At 54.0% G+C, this 21,483-nt stretch overlaps 1 protein-coding gene across 1 annotated transcript in view; it reads left to right on the top strand.

Moving 5' to 3' along the window:
- C23H6orf132 (chromosome 23 C6orf132 homolog) overlaps positions 1 to 7,900 on the top strand; it is a 36,320-nt gene extending 28,420 nt beyond the window's left edge. Inside the window, exon 4 of the mRNA XM_088831507.1 lies at positions 1,229 to 7,900. Within this exon, the coding sequence (XP_088687633.1) occupies positions 1,229 to 4,443 (3,215 nt within the window). The 3' untranslated portion in view covers positions 4,444 to 7,900. The remainder of the gene's footprint in view (positions 1 to 1,228) is intronic.
- Positions 7,901 to 21,483: the final 13,583 nt, after the last annotated feature.

The raw sequence follows: 21,483 nt of genomic DNA, 5'->3' as shown, positions 1-21,483 counted from the left end.
AGTGGATGTTGTCTGGTCTTTATTTTGAAGTCAGGAAACTGGGAGGAGCCCTTCAGAGCTGCACAGTCCTGGGCTTGTTTCACTCTGTGCCAGAAATTGAGAGGTGGGGGAGGCAAAGGGTATGTGCCCCTCAGAGAGGAGTAACCAGGGCATCCTGGCGGTCTGCAGACACTAGGGAGGGGGCAGGGACTGGGGCCGGGAGATAGGGATTTGAGCCTCTGGGGCCAGGATGGGGGACTCAGTATCTCTCTAGTGCCTGAGTCATCCAAGTCAATCCATTTCTACACACCCCATCCATCTGGCAGTCTAGAGTCTGTTCCAGTTCTCCGTGAGGTTCTCTGGGTTCTTGGTAGATTCAGGATCTTTAGAAAGCAGGAGTTGCTCATGCAGATTTCTTCCTCCCAAACTTTCCCCCAAACTTCCTCACCGAGGTGTCCAGGCCCCTACTCCCATCCATGACTTCCTATCTTTCCCAGCTTCCCCATCTTACGCAGAATGAAAAGTTAAGCATAGGTGGTAGCAGTCAAAGTGATTACTATTCTCTGGATCTAGCACCTGATATGGAGAAGGCAATGGCAGCCCACTCCAGTACTCTTGCCTGGAAAATCCTGTGGACAGAGGAGCCTGGTGGGCTGCTGTCTGTGGGGTTGCACAGAGTCGGACACGACTGAAGCGACTTAGCAGTAGCAGCAGCAGCACCTGATAAACTCTTTCCATGCTTTTACATAAATTCTCTTCATCCTGACAACAGCTTTATGAGGCAATTGCTGACGTTATTCCCATTTTACAGATAATGAAACTGAGGCTCAGCAAGTTTAACCAGTGTGTCCAAGGTCACATATTTAGTAAGTGGAAGAGCCTGGATTTGAACCCTGGCATTTCTGGCTTTGTACCAGCTGAGCACCTGTAAGAAACACCCAGTGCCCTCCAAGGGGCTAACCAAAGAGAGTTTAGTAAAGGGATTAGATATAGGACTGTGAGCAGGGCAGAGAAGCATGGAGCCTGAGGCTCGGAAGCCAGTGGAGAAAATTCAGCACAGGCTCCAGAGGCTGTGCCAGGGCCAGGGGTCCCTCCCTGGAAAGAAGAGGGTCCCTCCCAGGAGAGGTCAGGAGTCTGGAGACATGGCTGCTCCTCGCTTGTTGTTCATGAAACCAGCCAGTTGCTCTCTCAGGAGGTCAGCAAGCCCTGCCTGCTCACCCTCCTCACCTCTGCCTCTCCCTCCTTCCAGGCACCAGCACGCTCGTCAATGGCAACCTCCGACTATACAGCTCTGTGGGGGACCTAAGGCCTGGGCACTATGGCCAGGACTTACTCATCCCCCCACCTCCCCCGGGCCCAGCGCCGGCGCCACCCCTAGACGCTCTGCAGCCTCCAGAGTTCTCACCACCGCCTCCACCCTCCACAGCTCCCCCGCCTCCTCCCCTGCTGGAATCAGTGCCACCCCAACCCAGCACAGCCACAGCTCTTCCCCCAGGAATGGGGGCCCTTCCCCCACCACCCACCGTTTCCTCCCCATCCACACCCACGCCTCCTGACTTCATTCCACCTGCCCCACCCCAGGCCATTCAAGCCCCACCTCCATCCCTCTTGCCAGCCCCGACACCCCCAGCCCCAGGGTCTCCCCATACCGTGGGGACACACCTCTTCCCCGCTGGGGGTGTCACCAAGTGGAAATCGGAAGTAGCGCTAAATGGCAGGCAGCCGGAGGCCCCCAGAAGCAGCCCCCCCAGGAGCCCTTCTGAGCCCAAGGGGGGCCTCCTGGGTCCGGAGTCCCACCTCACCTTCCCTCGGTCATTCAAGGTGCCTCCCCCAACCCCAGTCAGGACTTCGTCCATCTCCATTCCAGAGGTACAAGGGACTCCTCCCGAGGACGAAGAGCCCACCAAGAAGGGCCCCAGTCGACCCTCACTGCCTCCCAGCTTCCATATCCGCTCCGCGTGCCAGGCCTACCCCGACAGGGCTGCTGAGCTAGCGCTCCCCGAGGAGACCGGTGCTGTGCTGCCGGCCGGCCCATGGCCGAGGCCGGGCCAGCCTCAGGTGCAGAGCAGTGAACAAGCCAAGACGCCACCTCCAGCCCCTCCCCTGCCCCCTCCTGCACCCCCGCTCCCTCCACCAGCACCCCCGCTGCCCCCAGCCGCCCCTCCTTTGCCATCTGCTGAGAAGGCAGCCCCTCCACCTGCTGGGTTGATGAAAAGACCCAAGTCTATCTCTCCTGCTCCCAAACCCAAACCTGAGCCCCCCAGCCCGGAGGAGACAGCCTCTTCGGAGCCCATGGACTGGCGGGATCCCAGCCAGATGGCAAAGCTGCGGGACGAGCTGTCAGCCTATCTTTGCGGCTCCAGGAGAGAAGACCGGCTCACCAGTCACAGACCAGGTCCAACGGCAGCCTCTCAGGGAAGGGAGGACCACAAGCGTCCCAGCCTGCCAGGGAAAGAGGCGCCCCCGAGTCTGCTACAGAAGGAGGCTCCCCCAAGCCTGCCAGAGATGGAGGCGCCCTCAAGCGTTCCTGAGGAGCGTCCCTGCAGCCGGCCAAAGAAGGCTGCCACCAGCCTGACCCTCCCTCCTGTGGACTACCTCCCCCAAGATGCGCCAACTCCCAGCGTCTCAGAGATCCGGAAGAAGCTGGAGGCCCAGCTTTCCTCATCAGCTGAGGAGACCAGGCCCAGCAGAGGGTCTCTGCCTCCCAAACCTCAGCCAGAAGGGGGAAGAATCTTTGAAAACAGAGCTGATAACGGCAAATTCCCCAAGCCTGTGGCCAAGAATCTGCCACCTCTATCCACCACCCCTCTGCCAAACACACCACTGCAGTCCAAGGTCACACCTGGACCAGCCACACCACCCAAGGCCACACCTGAACCAGCCACACCACCCAAGGCCACGCCTGGACCAGCCACACCACCCAAGGCCACACCTGGACCAACCACACCACCCAAGGCCACGCCTGGACCAGCCTCACCACCCAGGGCCACACCTGGACCAGCTACAACACCCAAGGCCATGCCCGAACCAGCCACACCACCCAAAGCCACGCCTGGACCAGCCACACCACTCAAGGCCACACCTCTACCCATCTCATCTTCCCAACTGATAGCCGAAAAGAACCTGGTCCCAGCTGGGCAGTGGGAGAAGCCAGAACATGAAGAACTTGCAGTGCCCTCCAAGCCAGAGGTAGCGGGGTACTCCTCAGAGGCCAGTAAGCCTCCTACACAGGGAGCCCTCTCATTTCCAGCCTTCCCCTCAAAGATATCACCTGGGCGAGAAGAGGTGCCATGTTTCTACAAGCCCCATCGCAGCCAGAACAGCCCCAGTCGAGAGGTGGCCGTGGTGACACCCACCCTGTCCAGAGGAGAGGCTGCAGGGTCAGGCAAGCCCTTGGAGGTGAAGGAGCCCCAGGAGCTGCCACCCACACCCCCAGCCTCATCCCAGTCTGCTGACGAACTCCTCAGGCACCCAGTGACGGGGGAGGTGGTGGAGCGGGGCTCCCCGATGGCCCTGCTCCTTGCAGCCAAGCAGAGGGCCCAGAAGGGGAGGCCCAGGGGGGCTTCCCTGGGCCGGTCCTCCCTACCAGGGAGTCTCCGAGGCCCCAGCCAACCCGAGGCAGGCTCTGATACCATCTTGTACAACGAGGGCCAGCCCAACTCCTTCACTGTGGTCCCCAAGGTGTCCAAGGAGACTGAGAATTTCCCCCAACTAACCTCACCAGGACAGCCCAAAGGGCTCTGTCAGTGGGAACCCCAGCCCCGCAGGGACCCAGAGGACACGGAGTCCAGCTCGACAAAGGTGAAGCCCCAGGCCTCCGCGGCCTGGGACAGACCAGCGCCCTCCAGCCTCCTCCAGGGCTGCCTGCTGCCCAAGTCTTTCTCGTCCCCTCCTTCTCCTTCCCACAAGCCGGAGGAAGACAAGGAGGAGGAGTTCAACTTTGAGGTCATCCCGCCGCCGCCAGAATTCAGCAATGACCCCGAGCCCCCGGCCGCCCCCTTGCACTATCTGGGGCGCCGGGGTTCCCCTCCCCGAAACAATTTCTCAGACTTGGGGCAACCCGCGAACACGGGCCCACCTCGCGCCTTCTCTCACTTCTCCGCGGATCCAGGTCCGGCCCGGGGCCTGGAGCGCTTCTCGGGCGGGGGCGGGGGCCGCTCGCTCATCAAGAAGCGCCTGTACGTCGGGGAGCCCCACCGCAACCCCGGGCCGCCCCGCGGCGGCACCGGCCGCAGCCTGAGCTCCCCCAACTGCTTCGGGCCGCAGCCCGGGGGCCCCTTCGCAGCGCCCAGCGGCCCGGAGATGCGGCGCGTCAACTCGGCGGGCCGCGGGCCCCCCGGCGGCCTGCACTCGCGGAAGATGTCCCTGGAGGGCGCCCCTCGCGGAGAGGCCAAGTACAAAGCTCTGGGCGGCGGCGGCGGCGGCGGCGGCGGCGGCGGCTGCGCCCCGGCTACCAGCAGGTGAGCGGCGGGCCAGGTGACAGGGTGACTGCAGGCTGGGAAGGCAGGGGAGAGGGGAGCTGGGCAGGGAGAGCAGGGGATAGACGGGGCTGGACTGGGAAGGCAGGGGAGAGGGAGGCTCACCCCCAGACCACCCAGAGCTGGCCAGGCTGCAGCCATCAGCCTGGACATTTGGTTTTCTCCCTCCTGGCTGTCACGGCAGAGAGAAGGGTCAGGGAGGCCCGCTTCCCTAACACCTACTGTCTCCTTTGTCTTCTCTCTCCTGTCTCCCTCTTCCTAGAGTCCCGGTGTGGGGTTGGGGAGAGCTGAGTGGTCCTTGAGTGCTGAGATTTCCCATCACCGAGATGCATCCAGAGCCAGGCTAGGAGGGAAGGGTTCTGAGAAGGAGGGTATTGCGCATGTACTCTGGCAACAGGGCCTGGACAGGAGGGAACCCTGTGGCTGATGAGTCAATACTGGGGTTCCACTGGGGAGGATAAGCCCTGGGCTTGAGGGGCAGTTCCATCCTTCCTCTGATGGCCTTGGGGAGATTCTCGGGGTGATGGGTAACCAGCTGCCGATACTAACCTCATCTCTGTCCTGCTCCCTGCCAGGTCTTCCCACAACAACACGCACTACGGAAGCTCCATCAACACATTCACTGTGAGGCCTGGGACCCGCCATCCCATCTCCTATGCCTACTCAGGGGCCCATTGGAAGGCCCCGTCCTGAGCTCGGGGTTTTCTCAGCTCTCCTCCAAGGGGTCGGATCCGGGCGCTTGTTGTGTGGGGTTGGGAGGGATGCAACTGGTGTTAGGTATCCTTACTCAGACACAGAAGAGTCTTTGTTTCCCAAAGACAGACAGACGGACAGTGAGTGAAGCCTTGGCTCCAGGAAGATCAGGATTGGACTTCTGTTTCCCAAAGCCTTGGTGTGGCTGTGGACTGTCTGCAGCGGAGGGTGGGAGGGAGGAGGAGGGAGAAGAGAAGGAACCTTTAAGGACCTGGAGCCTGAGTTTTCATTGTCTGGGACTGTTTGCCTTAGCAGGGCTTATTGACAGCAGTTTTCCAAGCAGCCCTGCTGAGCAGGTTCTAAAAGCAAGGGCAGGGGCAGTGGCTCCGAATGGGAACCCAATAGGAACCCATCAGGATGGCTGTGGTTTCAGGTCGGGCTCTCATGAGGGGCTGAGGACCAGCCCTGTCTGGGTGGGGGTGAAGGGTGCTACAGGTTGATCTCAGCTTCCACCCATCCACCAGTTGCCAATCCAGAGGTGATACCTGGGGTTGCTGGTATGAAAGCCACATTGAGGTGGGACCAGGAATATGCAGGCACAAGTAGGGAAGGTACCAGAACAAAATGCTTTGCACTAACCATGAGTGGGGATGGGGGAATTGGTGGTTCCTTTCTCCCTGGCCCTGAGCTACAGAAGGGCCCATAGAGGGGAGACTTGGCAAGTTTGGGATGGAAGACAGGGTGGAGGCTTGCTTTTCTACTCAGACCCAGGCAGCCATGATTTGGAGGGTTGGGCCCAAGGAGCCGGAAAGCCTGGGGCTTGACACCAAAGGCCTTAAGTGGTGGTCAGGTCCTGTATGGGATTTGGAGGGGCATCATCCCAACCACCCCTCCCAACCCCAGTACTACAGGTCCCCAATATTATTGAGGCCTTGGGATGTGTAACCAAGATGCCAGAAGGCCTTGGAGAGTAGAAGGCGACAGAGATGGGAACAGAGGTCTGAGAAGAGTTTGCTGCGAGTAGGGACTGTGATTTGGAAAGTCAAGAATGCAGGACCAGGCCCGTGCAGAGCAGGGAAGCCTGATCAGTAGGGCGTCCATTTGTTCTTTGGTGGAAAGTGTGGGTTTAGGCCTGTTTTCCAGTGAATTAGAACCCCTTCCACTTTCAAAAAAAAGTCCTGGTGTAGATGATGTCTGGCCATCAGACATATCAGGGAACAGTATTCCTTGGTCCATCTTGTCTTCAGGTCTTGGTGGGTTGAACTCCTGGGGCCAGGCCAAGGCAGGCTACCTGGGTGAGGGGATAGGGCAGGGGGTGCCCGCCTCAGAGGAGCAGGCTGGTGGGGGCACCCAGGAAGCAGTTCCTTTTGGGGGCATGATGTTGGACCTCTATGATGTGTGCTAACCACTCACAGTACCGGGGTGGGGGTTAGCAGATGACCAGTTCAGGGAAAGAGTGCTGGGGTGGGCAGGTGCTCTGATGGGGCAGGATCTGGTCACCTGTGTCTGACAAGCCAACCGCACCCCAGTGCTAGCTCTGGCTCTATATATATGTATGTATTTCCCTCTGTACAATGTTTTATACAAGATTTCACTAATTTATCTGCTATGTTAAGGCTTGAGGGGTGGGATGTGGACTCCCAGCTGTATCTTGCTCTGGGGTTGGCAGGGAAGGACTGATTCTCTCTTGGCTTGGAAATCAACAGGCCAGTCTGGATGGCCTCCGGCCCTGTGGCTGCAGATTGATGACTGAGGCGTACTGGGCTGTGACGAGAAGTTGGGGGAGCTCAGCTGGGGGAGGCCGAGCACAGGGTGGTGGCTGAACTGGAGCCATTCTGCTGGGCCCAACTCTCTCTTCTGACCCTTAGGTTTTCTCATTCTCCAAGTCCTTTCAAGGGGAGGGAGGAGAGCTGAAGTCTGGTGGTAACAGACTGTGCCCCAAGCAAATCTCTGAGTCTCTGAACCTCAGTTTCTCCTGTACAGTGGATTGATAACCTACCTCATGAGGCTGTTGTGATGACTAGAGACAGTCATGCATTCATTTAACAGGGATCTGAGTGGCCACGAGATAGCAAGCACTGTGCTTACCACGGATATACAGCCATCAACATTGACACGCCTCCTACCCATGGCAAGGCTGTAGTCTCGTGGAGGAGAGAGAATGGAAGGAATGCACAGAAACAGCCTCTATTATAAAGAATGGTAGGGAGGGGAAAAAACAGGGACTATGAGAATTACTGGAGGGTGGGGGAGAGGAGCGGATTGACTTGGACTGGCTGGTCAGGGGGAGGCCTCTTGAAAGGGTGCCATTTATGTGATTCCAGCCAAGCATCCAACATGTATCTGGTCCTCAGCAATTGCTCAATAAACTGCATCTTGTGTGTGGCCCTGCATGGTTTTCCATAAAGCATCTGTCACTTTCCCAGAAGAGGACACAGAACCAGAGGTCGTCTCAGGACCGTGTGAGAGAGTGTGTGCTTGTTGTGTTTCCTGAGCCTTTTGTGGGGGGGTTTCTGGGAAAGGGAGGCTGGGAGGGTGACTCACTTGTCCGGCAACTTGGAAGAGCCTCCCCTCTCCCATCCTGGGGCTCCCTGGTTATCTTGTTTCTCACCGTCCCCACCCTGAACTGTGAGCAAGGATGGGGCCCTGCCTCTGGCTGATCTGCGGGAGGGGTGGATCGAGGGATCACCTTGGGTCATCTCTGACTCATCTTGAAAGTGACCGGGATGGATGTGTGCTGTGTGTGGGTTTTGTTTTTGTTTTTTTTTTAAATATCTTTTGACCCTGCTGCATGGCATGTGGGATATTAGTTCCCCGACCAGGGATTGAACCTGTGCCCCCTGCACTGGCAACACAGAGTCTTAACCACTGGACCACCCTGTGTCTGAGTCTTAAACTTTGCTAGTCCCAGACTTCTTTAAACAGCTGTTGAGAGCTATGGATCCTCACCCCAGAAAAATGCCCCCACATGCATTTTTACACGTTATTTCAGGCACTCCACAGATCCCCCCCAGACTGGGCTCTGTGGACTTCACGCTGAGAACTCCTGATGAAATCATGGTCGTGGTAACCACCAACAGTGTACTTAATCTTGAGAGTTTGGAAAATTCATTCCTTTGCTTGTTTACTCCCAACAGTCGTCTAAGGAGTGCTGGCCTCATAATACTTCTACTTCCATGTTGATGAGAAAATTAGGGCTCCAAGAAGAAGAGTGAATTGTTCAGAGTAGCCCACCTGCCTCCAACCTCTGCTCCTCACCGCTGCCTGCCTCCCACCATTCCCACGTTTCATCCTTCTCCCAGTCACATCACGCCTCCCCCAAACTATATACCTGTCAGAGCAGGGATCGGGGAGGGCCTGAGGAGGGAAAAGCTAATAGGCAAAGTTAATGGGTGTAGGTGGCACAGGTGTTCCTGGATCGGGGTGGTCGCACCTTGGTTTCCAGAGCCTCCTCACTGCTCCCTGGACGTGGCCCAAGTCCCGGTACCCAGAGCCACCCCTCATCCCCCTTTGAGGCCTGGCCCAAGGCAGCAGCGGGTCAGGTCCTGGGGCCTGCAGTGATGTCTGAAGGGCCCTCTTCTCCCAAAGGAGAAAGCATGGCTTTCTCCAGGGTGGGGTTTCCTGGAAGCAGAGAGGCCTCCTCCCACCCCTGCAGGAGGCTGCAGGAGAGAGATACCTTCCACTGGGAGTAGTGAGGGAGCTCCCTCTGCTCCAGTCGTCAGCCGGGCCTGCCCCCGCCTGCTCACCCCCCACCTGCCTCCCCTCAGCGGCCTGTGGCCACTTTCATCTCTGCAGCTCCAGGGCAGAGCTGGTTTCCCACCATGAGTCAGTCAGCCGCCCGGAATGGGCGGCCCCTGAGTCCAGGCAGAGGAGCTGGGCCTCCTCCTCTCGAAGGCCCAGGGCTGGCTGCTGCGGACCTGCTGCTGGGGCCTATGGGGGCGCTTTTGGCCAAGAAGGTGAGAGAAGGAAGGGGAGGGGGCTGAGACCCAGGCAGCGCCTTGCGGATGCTTGTCTTTACCTGGACGGTCCTGTGCTCCTGCCCAGTTCTCAGAGCTCTAGAACCGTCTTCAACACTTGGCACAGGGGAGCCCCTCCCCGCTCCCCTTCTTGAGAACTGCTCTCTGAACTCCGATGGTTCTCTGAGGTCTCCTGTCCTTCAGGGGACCTGTCTCCTTCCTTCCTCCGCCAACCAGTCTTCCCTCTCCATAGCTTCAGGAGACTCAGTGGCACCCCCGTCTGGCCCGCACCCCAGCTCCCCATTTCTAACTTGAAAGTACTCTCCGTGCCCGGCCATTTCCCTGTGGATCCTGCCTGCCACTTGGATTCGGCCTCTCCTCTCCCCTTCCTTCCTTCTCACACAATCGTGAGGCCAAAACAGCCAGACCGGTGGTCTCACTGCCCGGCCCCTCGGCTTCCTCAAGGCTGACTTGCTCTTCAAGGCCCAGCCAGCCCCGTGCCACTCGGAGACCCCTCCCTCCTGCACACCGTGGCACCCACCTCTCTTGGTTGGCTCATCCTTCAGGCCCCACCAAGCATCCCTCACGCCCTCGGCCACCTCAGCTCCTGTTAAAGCTCCCCAGTTCCCCTCATGTGGTGTTCACACGCTCTACATCTCCCTCCCCCAGCAGCCTGTTGGCTCCACAAGGATGCCTGTCTCATTCATCACAGTATCCCCGGCATCTCGGGCTGCTACTGGGTGCACCAGGTACTAATATGCATTTGTTGAATGGCTACCTGTTAGTATGTAATCAGATGCTGTCATGCACTATTTAAGTTCCTTGAGGGCAAAGGCCGTGTCTCCTATGGGCTCGTGATCACACAACCCTCTGTTTTTATTTTTTTTGGCTGCACTGGGTCTTAGCTGCAGCATGCAGGATCTCCGTTGTATCACTGGGGATCTTTTGTTATGGCACATGGACTCTAGTTGTGGCATCGGGCTCTATTATTGCGACACCTGGGCTTAGTTGCTCCACAACATGTGGGATCTTCCTGGACCAGGGATCAAACCCGCATCCCTTGCATTGCAAAGCGAATTCTCAACCACCGGACCACCAGGGAAATCCCAACCCTCTTGTTTCTAGATGTCTGTGACCTGATCTAATGCTGAGGTTCCTGCAGGATGTAAAGTAATGGTTTTAGGGACAGGCCTCGTGGGTTTCATCATAAAGGCATCAAGATGCCTTGAAGAGGCTCCTGCCTGGTGTGCTGAGACTTGATGCTGTCTAAGTGGAGGCAGAAGGAGCTAGGTACTACCAGGTGTGGTCCATCTGGTCCTCGGAGGGCTAGGCGTGGGAGCCTCAGACGGCCCTCGTATCAGGTCAGGGCTGCTGCCCCCCGGAGCTGCCAGCGCCAAGCAGACCAACGACCTGCACTCCACGTTCACTCGCCTTCTGACCGTCCATCCTCAGCACCGTGATCGGTCTCCAGCCTGTCCCTGTGCTACCAGGGTCACCGGGAATGTTTCTGTCAAACGTGGGCCAGACAATGAGAAGCAGTGGCACCCTGGGGGCCAGGGGGCCAGAAGCCAGTCAGGATCAGCCTGTTCACTGTCCCCCCACCCCCCATGCCACAGAGCCCTCCCTCAGCAGGAAGCCTTACAGTTCCAGGGGTTTGGCTTTGTTTTTGCTTTTTTTCCAGTCCCCCCTGTTAAACAGCAAGCTCCCTACAAGGTTCTTGGCCTTAGGAGGGATCCACACACAGAATGGGGACCCAGCGACATTGCCGTGTTCCATTCCTCCCACTGCAGTGTGGCGTTATGTGCCTGGTGCCGCGGAGGTGGGATGTTGCTGGAAGCCCATCTGTGGGGCATTCCCTTCTCATCCCTGAAAACTGTATTTCTTCAATCTGTCTTCCCCAGACCGAGCCTCCAGTCTCCTTTAAGACCTCCTCCCAGGAGAGGTCGTCTCCGGCCACTTCATGTCACTGTCATTTGTCTTCTGAGCCACTCAAAGAGGGTTCGGTAGGCGCCTGCTTCCTCTCTTTCTCTCTCTTACCCTATCTGTGAGCTTCCTGCCTTTTGGTTCAAAACTTTCCAGCATTTGTTCCAAATACCCGAGGCAGCACAAACCTGAGGCAGTTCCATCCCACAGTGCTAGAGGGCTGCACAGTACAAGGCAAGGAGCCAACAGGAATTCCCTGGCGGTCCAGCGGTTAGGACTCCATGCTTTCACTGCCAAGGGCCTGAGTAAAATCCCTGGTTAGGGAACTAAGATCCACAAGTCACCCAGTACAGCCAAAAAACAGACAAAGGCAAGGAGTCAGGCAAGAGGCTCACAGTCAAGTGCAGGAGACACAAACACACATACAAATAACTAGGATATAAAACGAGACATTTCAAAGTTCTCCCACCCAGGGGAGCCAGGTGGCCAAATAGAGCAGGTGACCACGCAGGACACACTGCTGGCCTAGCACTTTGGGTGGCCCCCCTTGCTGGCCTGTGACCAGGTCATCAAGGCCGCCCTCAGCCCTGTGACCCTGGTGGGAGTTCACGCATGAGCGGGAAGAGCAAGGAGGGCAGGCATCTGTTTACCTGCCTCCTTTACAGTGTCTGACACTCAAACCCTTGGAAAAGGATACCTGTTATCGCTGATGCAAACTCACACACTGCTGTTGTCTTCGATGACCTCTCCTGGCCATTTAAGGCTGCCATTGACATTCACTTTAACCTGATTTCTCCAGGGAGAGTGGAGGGGAGCGAGGAGAGGAAGTTCGTGTCATGGCACTGCTGTCCTTGCCCCAGAGGTCTCAGCTGAGTCGCTGTATGCGAACCTCACATGTACATGTGAGGTTGGCTGTGCATGAAACCAGCAGGTGGCGCTCTGCTCACAGGCACCTGACCTCAAGCCCAGAAAATGACGTTCATGCTGAGGTTGACAGGGCTCCCCTTAGGATCCAGGCACAGAGCTAAGTGCTCCCCCAACTGCCAGTATTTCCCAAACTCGAGCTGTATTAGATATATTGGAGGGTTTGTGAAAACACAGATCCCTGGGGCTCATTCCCAGCACTCCTGATTCAATGAGTTTGCTGTGGGTCCTGAGAATTCACATTTCTAGTCATGTACGGATGTGAGAGTTGGACCATAAACAAGGTTGAGTGCTGAAGAATTGATGCTTTCGAACTGTGGTGCAGGAGAAGACTCTTGAGGGTCCCTTGGACAGCAAAGAGATCAAACCAGTCAATCCTAAAGGAAATCAACCGTGAATATTCATTAGAAGGACTGATGCTGAAGCTCCAATACTTTGGCCACCTGATACAAAGAGTCAACTCATTGGAAAAACACTGATGCTGGGACTGAGGGCAGGAGTAGAAGAAAATGACAGAGGATGAGATGGTTGGATGGCATCACCGACTCAATGGACATGAGTTTGAGCGAACTCCAGGAGATAGTGAAGGACAGGGAAGCCTGCATGCTGCAGTTCATGGGGTTGCAAAGATTCAGACACAACTTAACAACAAAGTTCCCAGATGGGCTGCCAGTCCTGATGACCCAAGGACCACACTTTGAGAACTGCTGCGGTGTAGTATCTTATTTAATTATCCCACTCCTCTCTGGGAAGGCAGCATCCAGTTGTCAATGAAGAAACTAAATTCCCAACAGGCCAAGAGATGTGGCCTAAGCCACATAGCGGAGGATAGGGAAGATCCAACCACCTTGGGCCCTGCCCTCTGCCTCAAGGGCACTGTGGCTGGGGTGGCTGTGACAGCACCCCTCCTGATTCCAGTAGGGCAGTAAGAAGAGAGAACAAGGGAGGGATAAGCAGGGTGCTGAAAGGAAGCTTGAGACGCTGTTAGGCTGGGAGGCATTCCCGGGGGTCCAGAGTGTTTGAAAAGCACTTTACTTCTATTGAAATATAGTCTGGGGGACTTATCTGGTGCTCCAGTGGTTTAAGGCTCCACAGTCTCAATGTTGGGTTCAGTTCCTGGCCAGGAAACTAGATCCCACATGCCACAACTAAGACCTGGTGCAGTCAAATAAATAAATATTTTAAAGAAGAAAGAGAGAGAAAAAATTATACATAGCCTCATAACACGGGCCAATGAGCACTCACACCGCGGACCCCCTCCCTTTTCAGGACTGAAGCTCTGGCTCCCCCTGCTGGCAGAGTTGCTGCAACTGTTTGTGCTCAGCTGGGTCCCTCCCCACGGTCCTTTCCATGTGACTGACTGCCCTTTCCATGAGACAGCCACCTCACTCAAGGTCATGTTGGCTCCCTGGAGGCAGCCCATGTTTGTTGATAGTCCCTCCTTCCAAGTCAGGACAACTCTGAAGACTCCTCATAACTCCTGGGCTCCCCCAGGGCGGCTGGCCTTCTCTCCCTGCCCTCCCTCACCCCTCCCTACTTGACAGGTATGCATCCTAAAGGTTCTCCCCAAACAAGTCCTATACACACATCACAGTGTCCCAGGAACCTGTCCTGCCACAACTTGTTACACACCACGCACTGTTCTGAGCATTTACACATATTATTTCAAGGAATCCTCCCAAAGACCCCAGGACATAGGTATTTTTATTATCTCCGGTTTACAGATGAGAAAAGAGAGGGAAAGTAACTTGCCTAAGGTCACAGAGCTAGCAAGCTGCACAGCCAGGATTCCTATGCAAGCTCTGAAGTGTTACACACAAGGTCTTCTAGAACATTTCTGTGGTCTAGCTTCAAAGAAATTAAAGGGATCAGCCAAAGGAGATTTATTCTGATTTGAGAGGGGAAAGAAAGTCTTGACTGCTCTCAGTTCTTTTCAGACAGCTCTCTCTTGCAGCCTTGGCACCTAATTTTAGTTCAGTGGTTCTTATGGTGAGGAGGGGAGTTGCTCCCTGGGGAACTTTGGCAATGTCTGGAGATATTTATTGTTGTTGTTGTTGTCAGATCTGGGAGGAGGGACTTCCCTGATGGTCTAGTGGCCAAGACTCCATGTTCCCAATGCAGGGGCCCTGGGTTCAATCCCTGGTCAGGGAACTATTAATAGATTCCACATGCCACAACTAGGAGTTTGAATACCACAACTAAAGATCCCACATGCTGCAGCTAAGACCTGCTGCAACCAAATAAAAAAACCAAAAAAAGACCTGCGAGATCCTAAGGGCATTTAGCAGGCGGAAGTCACAGTTAATATTAAATGTCCTACAATGCAAGCAAATCTAGCCCCAAATATCAGTAGACTACAGTTGTGTGTGTGTGTGTGTGTTCCTCTGTCCATGGGATTTCCCAGGAAAGAATACTGGAGTGGGTTACCATTTCCTGCTTGAGGGGATCTTCCCGACCCAAGGATCAAACCCACGTCTCCACATTGTAGACAGATTCTTTACCACTGAGCCATCAGGGAAGCCCAGACTGAGGTTGAGAAACCCCGTAATCTGGCTTTAAAGCCCAGTCTCCCAGTTGCTTTTACCCTCAAGGACTCCCTTGATGACCACTAGAGAGGAGGCTTTGATGGAGGTGGACAGAGATGTTTGAGCATGGGGGTGGAGAGAAGGTTGGGAAAGCAAACCTCCTACCTGCACATCTATCTAGCTAGTAGTGACATGCAATGAAATCCCAAAGGCACAAAGCCACTTATCACAGTAATGCTTGAAATAGCAGGAAGAGGTTGGAAACCACCTATATGTCCATCCACTTGGAATGGGTTAAATAAGTAAGCCATGGTAGAGCCATACAATGGGACATGGTGCAGCCATAAAACAGAAAGAAATAGCTTTTTATTATTAGCATGAAACCACCACCAAATATACACTGGAAAGTCATGGGGAGGGAAACATGGTAGTTTATATGCATCTCCCATTATATAAAAAGGGAAGAAAGTATATACAGGCATTTGTGTTTGATGCATTGACTATTTCTTGAGAAATACATCAGGTGATATTGACACTGAAATACTGGAGGCCTCCAGGGAAGAGAACTGGGCGTCTGGGAGAGAGGGGAGAAGGGGGATGCTTAGTTATTACTTATATCTTTTTCTGTCTTTTAAATGTTATATTGTAGACATATATTTATTATCTATTCAAGATTAAATAACTTTTTAGTAAACTAGGGAAAAAAAAACCCACCATAATAAAATAGAGATGATGGTGAGCCCCCTGCTCCAACAGGAGGGGAAAATACCTTGAACTAGATTCCAGGAGTGAGAGTGTCCGTGGGAAATCTGTACCCTCAGGCCAGCTGCTCCCCACTTGTACCTGGGCACTGTCAGGTGACATCAGAGAATTAAAGACTCGTTTCAGTGCAAGCCTGAGTTAAACAGAAGCAGGCTAGACCCTCTATCAGTAGTTGAAGAAAACGCATAAATGAACGCCTAAAAATCCAAAAGAAACACCGTTAGAATTTGGGGCCCCAGGGCTTTTTCGTGATGGCAAATAACTCACAAGGCCTGGGTCATCCCTCTGGCACTTCTAAGAGCCTCCGAGGATCCTGGCCCTTCTATTGAAAAGCCTCCCGGATCATCAGCAATTCATCTGAGTAAAGGGGCTGGGCTAGGACCCCTTCCAGCCCAGATCGGGTGACCCCTTTCCTGGGGCAAGGCTGGTACAGAGCCGGCAGACACACTCCAAAACCCAACCTGCCCTGTGGGGGTACAATCGGGGGGCCAGTGCCCTGGCGGGGGTGGGAGGACTTCCGCCAGCTCTACCAGGAGAAGTCTGGTTCCCACTGACAGCAAAGTAACCTCACGGGAGAAGACTACAGGAGGGCAGCGCTAGGGCAGTTGAGTCCCAGAGGCTGGGTCACCCAAGGCTGGGTCAAGCTGTCTCTGCCCTCCTCAATACTTACTCACCTTCTACGGAAGCTTCACTTGCTCACACCCTCCCTGCCCATTCAGATCTCAGGGCCCCTTTATCCCTTAAGTCCGGCCCTCTATTGACTCTGGCCCCTCTGCCTTGGTGAGTGGTGGTAAGCAGGTTCCTCTGTGTTTATCTGAATCCCTGACAACACTGCAACCACCCCGAGTTATCTGAGTGTGTTTGTGATTCCTCCCCTCCCCTAGGTACAGGGCTCAGGATGCAGGGAGCAGTCCCTCTCGGCTTTGTTGGCTGTCCTGGGGCCAGGACTTGCTTCCCCCCAGCTTGATCATGTTTGTTAAGTGCCAGACCACGGGAAAGTAACTGAAGAGAAATGGCATCTCTCATGTCCTTCCAGCCAGAAGGCCACCCAGGAACCAGAATGACCCTTTGACAAGCTAAGTCAACGGCTGTCACTGCCCGCTGATCCATTTCATTCTGAATAGCACCAAAAGCCCTGGCTCAGGCTCTGTGCTGTGTGCGCCCTGCTGCCCCCTGGCCCCTTGATCCTCCCCAGCGCCCTCTCTCACTGCCCTCCAGAGTCAAGGGGCCCACACCCTGCCTCAGAGCTCCTGTGCTTGCTCTTCCCTCTCCTCGGAACGCTTTTCCATGCGGCTGGCCCCATTAGTGCAGGCAGGGCCCTGCTCTGACAACTCTCCTTCCCCACCCTGACCTAGCCCCTTTCACTTGCTCCTCCTGATCCGATCCACTCACTCCCCATCTCTCCACCCTGCACGGGGCCCTGGGAGGCTGACCACTCTGCCTGCCTGGATAGGCGCCATGCCCCTCTGGCTTCCATTCAGCAGAGAACAGGCAGGATACAGGAAGGGAGGGGATAGGAGGCCAGGGTGTTAATCCCTGGCTTGGCTCTCTCCCTGCAGGGTGGCTGCTGTGCACTGGCCCCCGCGTGGCCTTGGCCCCAGCTCCTGGCAAAAGGGTCTCACAACAGCCTCTCTCCAGGTCTGGTAACTGCGCCGTCCCCACCCTGTACTCACCCAGGTCCAGCTACATGTGTTGTGCTCCCCTATTACCTCATCCACATCTTAGGAGGTACTCCCTTTATTAAACCTTCCTCAAATTCCCCAGCCCAAGTATACCATGGCTTTTCTTTCAGGATCCCAATTCACCACCCATTACATGTCTATGGTTTGTGAACTGTCTCACAAACCCCAACTGGCCCCCAATTAGACCAGAAGGTCAGAAAATGTAGCAGCGTAGTTATCCTCTGCTGCATTCCAATGTCTGATTCAGCATCTGCTCATAGTAGCTCAATATTTGTCGAGTGAGTGAATGAAGGGAAGGATCCGCGTCATCTGGAGAAGGGCTATGGAGGCGGGAAGGACGGGCTGAGATTTTAGGAGGTGATGGTGAAAAAGAGCAGCAGTGATGAGGGCCTCCTCGCCAGCATAAAGGCCTCTGTGTTTGTCATTCTTAGCACTTTACGATCTGCGGTGATCATAGTTTTGTTTTCTTTGTATGTCTTCCCACTAGAATGGATTCCCCAGGGGCAGTGTCCATGTCCGTCTTGTTCACTCTGGTATCCTTAGAGCCTGGCACTATGCCTGACATACATAAAAGGTTCTAGATCCACACTTGTCAGATAAATGAAAGATACATGAGTTATCCAAAAGAAACAGTGAGTTAGCAGAGGACCTGGAAAGCTGGGCTGGGCAGTTTGGAAGTTTCGTGCAGAGCGGTAGGGATGAACTTACAAATCTAGTGCCGGAGTTGGGGTGGGGATGACAAAGGGGGAGCTTACAGAAAGACTTCCAGAGCTTACAGAAAGACTTCCAGAAAGCCTGGTGGGGGATGCGGGCTGGGGATGAGCATGGAGGCTGCTGCAGCCTCCAGCGGGCAGGGAAGGAAGAGGTGGCAGAAACTGTTGAGCAATCAGAGGCAGGTGAAGGATGAGGAGTCCAGACCGTCTGGAGGATGAGATGATGCTGCAAAGCCGGTGGTCCTGGCCCAAGGTAAGTACTCTGGACCCGGCTGCTACTGGCCTCGCTGATTCTATAATAACTTCTGTATGAGGTGGGAAAGCTGGGGAGCGGAAGTGGTTTGTGGAGGGGGTGGTGGTAAGTGAATAAAATCCAATCTACCTTGTTGTTTTGAGGGTATAACCAGATAGCTCAGTGGAGAGCGACAGACAGACATTGAGGACTCGCAGGGTGGTGACAGCCAGGGGTGGAAGAGCAGATGAGCCACATTTAGTCTGGGATCACACCCAGCTGGGTGGGTCGGGGAGGGGAATAAGAGCCAACAAAGAAAAGGGAGGCCAAGAGGAAGAACAATCTGGAGATGGGGGCAATGTCCTGGAGCCAAAGGAATGACTCTGAAGAAGGAAGGGGCAGTCAGCTGGCCACTCGTCAGAAGAGAGGCTGGGCTAGAGCTCACTGAGGGCCGCATCCTTGAAGAGCACCTTTCTGCCGCCTCTGGACAGGCTGGGGGAGCCGATGGTGCCAAGTCAGGTGTGGTCAGTGTTGGAGAAGGGTTTGCTACCTGTGCCACCAAAGCCTTCCCGGGCACGTGTCCTAACCCTCATTGTGTCAGAGATAGCCGGTTGTCCGCCAAATCCATCCTTTCCTTGCTGACAAGCCTCCCACACTGGTCCTACACACAGAGCCCGATTTCCTCACGTGCTGTGCAGCTCGGCAGGGCCTGGGAGGGGGCAGCTTCTGGGCTCCAGGCTCCCTTCACACACACGCGCTCACCCCTTCCTCCTCCCCACTGGAACGTGGACCCAGCAGAAGGGGCGGCAGCCGTCTTCCAGCGCACAGACGTGTCACCTGAGGTGATGTGGGAGCCACGAGACTGACGGAGACTTGACATCATCAGGCCACCAAGCCAGCCTGGAACACCCACCCCGACTTTCACAGAAGGCATATAGTCTGTCTTAAGCGACTCTATTTGGGGGACTTTTGGTGAGAGCAGCCTAACTCAGGTTGGAACATACCGTTTAATCCAGTAGAAATACCACTTTGGATCAGACCGAAAGTCGTTCCAGCCCATCTCTGCCAGGGGCCCCGAGGGGCAGTAACAGGGGGCCACACGCATGTCCTTTGACAAGACCCGCACTCTCCACATACTAGGAATCGTAACTCTCCTTACAGATCTGTTACAGAGCCATTACTCAGAAACCACTCAAAATTCTTGATAAAAACTTCGGTAAGCCTGCCATCTACTCTATCAAGGAACGAATAACAGTGACTAGAAGCCTCACCAACACTCTCTGCAACTGATTTCACTTCCAGCTCCCAGGGACAGTGTGGGTATGTGTGTGGGTGGACCTACGTGGCACACAGTAGGGGCAATGCCTTTGAGGAACAGAATCATGTGGCCATGAAGCAAGAGCATGAAAGGTTAACAAGCGTGGACTTGAACAGGATGCCTGTGGGCAGGACCCACAGCTCTGCTCCTTATCAGCCAAGCAGACTGAGGTGTTTCTGAGGGGCTTCCAGATCCTCCACTGAAGTGAAGACAGTAAGGGCATCTACATTTGAGGTGATTTTGAGGATTAAATGAGTCCATATGTGGAAAACACAATAGCGACTGACCAGCATTAAGTTCTCAATTAGTATTAGCTTGTATGTCATTTTTAAAGCAAGAGAAGGAAAAAGTTTGTCAACTGAGTAACATTGTCACTTACAAAGCACAGGTACGGATGTTCTCATTAAATCTTCTTGATGAGGTATCATCATTATCCATTTTATGGAAACTGATTTGGACATTTAGGGAGTTGCCCTCCATCTCACAGCTGATTCCCAGGTGGCTCAGTGGGTAAAGAATCTGCCTGCAGTGCAGGAGACCTGGGTTCGATCTCTGGGTCAGGAGGATCCTCTGGAGGAGGGCATGGCAATCCACTCCAGTATTCTTGCCTGGGAAATCCCATGGACAGAGGAGCCTGGCAGGCTACAAGTCTATAGGGTTGCAGAGTTGGACATGACTGAAGCAACTGAGCATGCATGCACACATGGTAGGTTGTGGTAGAGCCATAAATACAAATAAATGTTACTGAATCTTGTTTTATAGAACCACCACCATTAAGCTGAGCAACTTAAGGATTCCAGAAAATCAAAGTTCAGGAAGGCTAGTTCCATTTAAGGTTGTCCCCACCCCCAAAACCAGCCCACTTTGTTATTAGTTTAACTCCACTAATCACCTTATATAACTGCCTCATGATCAGAAAAGAAGAAAAGGACCTGCCCAGCACCCTCATCCCTGGGCCAGAGCTGGGAGGGATCGTCGTACACTTAGGAGATGTGAAAACCTATGGCAATGTGTGGATCTTATTTTGGTCCTGATTCAAACCAGCCAACTATTAAAAAATAAAAACATCTTTGAGACAATAGGAAAAATGTGAGTATGAACTGGATATGAGAGGACATTATAAAATCACTGTTCAGGGTACTTCCCTGGTGAAAGTGAGAGTGCTAGTTGTGCAGTTGTGTGCGACTCTTTGCGATCCCATGGACTAGCCCGCCAGGCTCCTCTGTCCATGGGATTCTCCAGGCAAGAATACTGGAGTGGGCTGCTGTGACCTCCTCCAGGGGATCTTCCTAACCCAGGGTCTCCTGCATTGCAAGCAGATTCTTTACCATCTGAGCCACCACTCCCATACAAAAACCTAATTTTTGACAAAGACCCAAACATCATTCAGTGGAAGAAGGGTAACTTTTCCACAAAGGGTAACTGAATCAGTTGGACATCCTCAGGCAAAATAGTGAACTCAACCTAAACCCCAACCTCATAAAAAGTATATCAAAATAGATCAAGGCCTAATCATCAAAAAGTCTATAAACAATAAATACTGGAGAGGGTGTGCGGAAAAGGGAACGTTCTTGCACTGTTGGTGGGAATGTAAATTGATACAGCCACTGTGGAAGATGGTATGGAGATTCCTTAAAACACTAGGAATAAAACCACCATACGACCCAGCAATCCCACTCCTAGGCATATACCCTGAGGAAACCAAAATTGAAAAAGACACATGTATCCCATTGTTCATTGCAGCATTATGTACAATAGCTAGGATATGGAAGCAACCTACACGTCCATCAACAGATGAATGGATAAAGAAGTTGCGGTACATATACACAATGGAGTATTACTCAGCCACTAAGTAATACCGAGTAAATATTCTCAGCCACTGAGTAAAAAGGAATGCATCTGAGTCACTTCTGATGAGGCAGATGAATCTAGAAGCTATTATAGAGTGAAGTGAGTCAGAAAGACAAATATTGTGTTCTAACACATATATACAGAATCTAGAAAAATGGTTCTGAAGAATTTACTTACAGGGCAGCAATGGAGAAACAGACATGGAGAATAGACTTATGGACATGGGGAGAGAGGAGGAGAGGGTGGTATGCATGGAGAGAGTAACATGCAAACTCACATTACCATGTGTAAAACAGCCAATGGGAATTTGCTGTATGGCTCAGGAAACTCAACCAGGGGCTCTGTATCAACCTAGAGGGGCAGGATGGGGAGGGAGATGGGAGGGAGGTTCAAAAGGGAGAGGATATATGTATACCTAACCTTGGAAGGAAAGTTATGACCAACCTA

This window comes from Moschus berezovskii, chromosome 23 (genome assembly GCF_049115385.1).
Source record: "Moschus berezovskii isolate FMDL1 chromosome 23, NW_MosBer_1.0, whole genome shotgun sequence".
Taxonomy (NCBI): domain Eukaryota; kingdom Metazoa; phylum Chordata; class Mammalia; order Artiodactyla; family Moschidae; genus Moschus; species Moschus berezovskii.
This window is presented reverse-complemented; position numbering and strand designations above follow the sequence as displayed.